The 3514-nt window shown below is 35.7% G+C and overlaps 1 protein-coding gene across 2 annotated transcripts; it reads right to left on the bottom strand.

Moving 5' to 3' along the window:
• Window positions 1-818: 818 nt before the first annotated feature.
• LOC107476300 (29 kDa ribonucleoprotein A, chloroplastic) lies at window positions 819-2967 on the bottom strand. Of its 2 annotated transcripts, none has more exons than XM_016096101.3 (5): window positions 2534-2967; window positions 2206-2307; window positions 1492-1794; window positions 1218-1322; window positions 819-1076 (listed from the first exon to the last, which is right to left on the bottom strand). In XM_016096101.3, exons 1-4 carry the CDS (start codon window positions 2870-2872, stop codon window positions 1260-1262), a joined length of 807 nt encoding a protein of 268 aa, XP_015951587.1. In that variant the 5' UTR covers window positions 2873-2967; the 3' UTR covers window positions 819-1076; window positions 1218-1259. The 2 variants fall into 2 exon arrangements, with proteins under 2 accessions (XP_015951587.1, XP_015951588.1); XM_016096102.3 differs by having other exon boundaries at window positions 819-1072; window positions 2534-2960.
• Window positions 2968-3514: the final 547 nt, after the last annotated feature.

Raw genomic sequence — 3514 nt, 5'->3', positions numbered from 1 at the left:
AACTGTTAACGCCAAGCTGCAAGCAAAATCATCTACCATCCTCTCAACTGCTTCTACCACTCTTAGGACTTGGGAGTTAGGACAGTTATGGGTTAATTAATACTTGAGATTAACCTAAACAATATTGACAAATAGGATTTTAGTATTGGTTCAAATCACATACATAATTAGTGCTTTTTTCCGTGCACAAGTGGCTTTAGAAAAAAAAATGGACTAATCATCTAGATTGAAGAATTGTGTTGTGGTCGAGGTCTTGACACAGTAGCAACATATTTGCCTCCTTAGCAACCACACCCGGATTTGAAACTTTGTTAAAATCAAGTATTGAATAAGAACCCTTCAAAATGTTACTTGTAAATATGCGCATGTTTGTAAAGACTAAAGTTGAAGAGTAAACAGGAAAAAAGAAAAAGAAGAATTGTGTTTACCTAATTTTATTAGAGACAATCTGGTTCTCCCAAATCTCATTAATCATTTAGGCAATACCGTGACTCTGAATGGAAGACTGGCAGCGGCAGCATTAAAGATAAGATGAAGCTCGTGCACGTATTGTAGCATTCACCTCAACTACTCCCCAGTCCCCATGCTACGTCTTTGTTTACAAACTACCACTTAATATATATATATATATTAGTCAACATACCACACCTCATTATTTAGATTTTAATCATTCAATTTTAACATTAACTTGCCCGTGGTTCGTAATATTCTATCACAAATCTCATAATTCTATCTCAACTTGAACAGGGAAGAAAAAAAGAAGCAAAACAGCTAGAACATTTGCTGCTGAAAAATAATTTTCCAGGCACATTGACAAATGAAAATAACCAATAATATTGAGTTATCTACTACTATGACAAAAAAGTGGTGAAACAAGGTCTATAATTTAGTTTCCAATCACAACCAGCAACTTTGAAGCATACATCAAACTCTTAAAGACACACTTATATGCTCTTCTCCACAGGAAGAAAGCCTCTCAGATGTTGCTCCTTCTCGTTGGATGCAGCCGCAATGTATGGAGTTCATTTTCTTCTCGCAAACACGGATGAGTTGCATCCACTTAGCTTCCAATCTACCTGTCAATGAGTTAGTAGAGGATTACTAAAAACTCAATGCATGGATTCAGTGAGGAAATTAATTGTGGTGAAGACCAGAATTACATGGTGTTTTTCCAATTGAATTCACAACATAAATTGAATAGGTTTACAAAATAGTACCGAATTCTACTCTTGATCAGGCATAGATGATATGTTGAATCCTCAAAACGGGCGCTTTGGCTTAGAATCTGCTAAAGAAACTCTAATAGCTCTGCCATTCAAGTCCTGCAACCAAATGACATCAAAATAATCAAACAATGGTATGATGGAAACTAAATGCCACAGCAACTCATTACACTTACAATGTAACATATACAAATGAACAAGTTCAAACTCATTAAATTGTTATTTGTGATTAGCAAACGGGATACTAGGAGTGGATTCACGTGCTTACCGCGCCATCTAGGGATTCAATAGCACTATTGACCTCTTCAGGGCTGCTGTAAGTCACAAATCCAAAGCCTCTTGATCTTCCACTTTCCCTGTCATAGATTACCTTGGCCTCCAAAACTTTTCCTTGTTCACGAAACAAGTTCTCAAGTGCTAAGTGGTCAACACCCCAAGCAAGATTACCAACATGAACACGGTTTCCGTTATCTGAAGAGAAACCACCCCTAGAAGGAGATCTGAAACGGGAACCCTCATTCTTAGCAGGAGGTGGTCCAGAATTCACTCTCAGTGCCCTCCCATCTAGCTCCTACAAATTTCCAGCAACACTTATCTTAGACAGTAATAACTAATAAACAAAATGGTCACAAAGGGACACCATAGTATACAATACAACATTAACAAATAGTGCAATTTGAACATAGTAGTTATCCACATACCACCCCATCTCCCATTGGATACGGTGCGCACTCCAACTAATGGAAAACTCGAACCTTATCCTATCCAATGATGGATGAATGGTACATTCAAGGAACATTTCTCATAATAAACACATTGATATTTCACAAAGCAAAACTCAAAAAACATATTCACATAGCACTGTCAAATTTTAACATAGATAACTTCACAGAATAAAAGATGTAATAATCAGAAAGAAACAGAAACAGAAACAGTAAGATGCTAAGATGTATTATCATCAAACAGAACACCACCAACTTACATAGCCATCGAATTGTTGTTTAGCAGCTTCAGCTTCCTCAATCGAAGACATGGTCACAAAACCAAAGCCCCTGCTTCTTCCACTCATCTTATCATAAATCACCTGCCAAAAAGCAAACAACTTCATTCAGAACACCCAACCCAAAAGAAAGAACAAAACTTTGTATGCAATTCAATTCGCTAACCCTAGAATAACTAGTTTAAATAATTTCCATGAAAACAAACAGGAAAATCCCAAAACCAATCCTTCCACGAAGGTTTCCTCAGAGGGTAGAAAAATCAATGATAAAAAACCAAACTTTAAAGAAAGAAAAAGAAAAAAGACGCACCTCAACGACTTCAACGGTACCAGCACTTTCAAAGAGCTCAGCGAGTTGGGCGCTGTCAACACTGAAAGGAAGGTTGCCAACGAAGAGCTTGAGGTCAGGGGAGAAGCTGCGGTCATCTCCATCGCTGAGAATCTCTTCGTCCTGGTCGAATTGGGAGGAAAGAGCGACATTTGAAACGAACCTGGTTGGACGAAGAGGAAGGAAAGTGGTGGAAATGGAAGCGGATTTGGTGGGGTTGAAGGAAAAAGAAGCGAAGCATTGTGGAGGAGAAGAAGAGAGGGGTTGTCGGGTTCGAAGTGATAGGGTTGGAAGAGCAAGAGAAGCTGCAGAGGTAGACATTGTGGCTGAGACTGAGGTTTATGAAACGGATAAGATAAGAAGCAGAAGAAGGGAAGAGAAGAGAGAATGAGAGGGTTTATGAAATGAAATGAAATGAAATAATAACGGAGGGAGGCTGAGATATTTATCCAACACAAGGGAAAATATCTCACACTCTCACTTCTTCAGATAAGGTAAGGTTACTTGGTTCCTCTTTAGGGTAACCTATTTTACCAATTTGACCTTTTATTCACATTTTTTTGTTTTATTTAAAACTAGATTAAATTATTTTCTATTAAAACATTCAATTTTTCACAAAAGAATTTAAAAATGGCAGTTTCTCTTAAAAATTATTTTCTCAATACTAAAAATCAACTATTAAGTAAATTTCTACATATTTATATACGGGAGATACTCCTATAAAGACGCAAAAAACGTCTTTTTTTAAAGATATTTTTTAATAATTAAAATTTAACACATATAATCATTTAAATTATGTTATTTTGTCAAAATTAGGCCAGACAAATTAATTTGACCGAAAAAAATGAATCAAATTTTAAATTCGTCTAAATTAATATTTTTTTTTATAAAAAATGACTACAATACCTCTATTATATAAAATTACTAAAATATTTTGTAATATTTTTTTATAAAAAATATTAA

The sequence above is a fragment of the Arachis duranensis genome, chromosome 2, assembly GCF_000817695.3.
Source record: "Arachis duranensis cultivar V14167 chromosome 2, aradu.V14167.gnm2.J7QH, whole genome shotgun sequence".
NCBI classification, from domain to species: domain Eukaryota; kingdom Viridiplantae; phylum Streptophyta; class Magnoliopsida; order Fabales; family Fabaceae; genus Arachis; species Arachis duranensis.
Note: the sequence above shows the minus strand (reverse complement) of the source record. Positions and strands in the feature narration are given on the sequence as shown.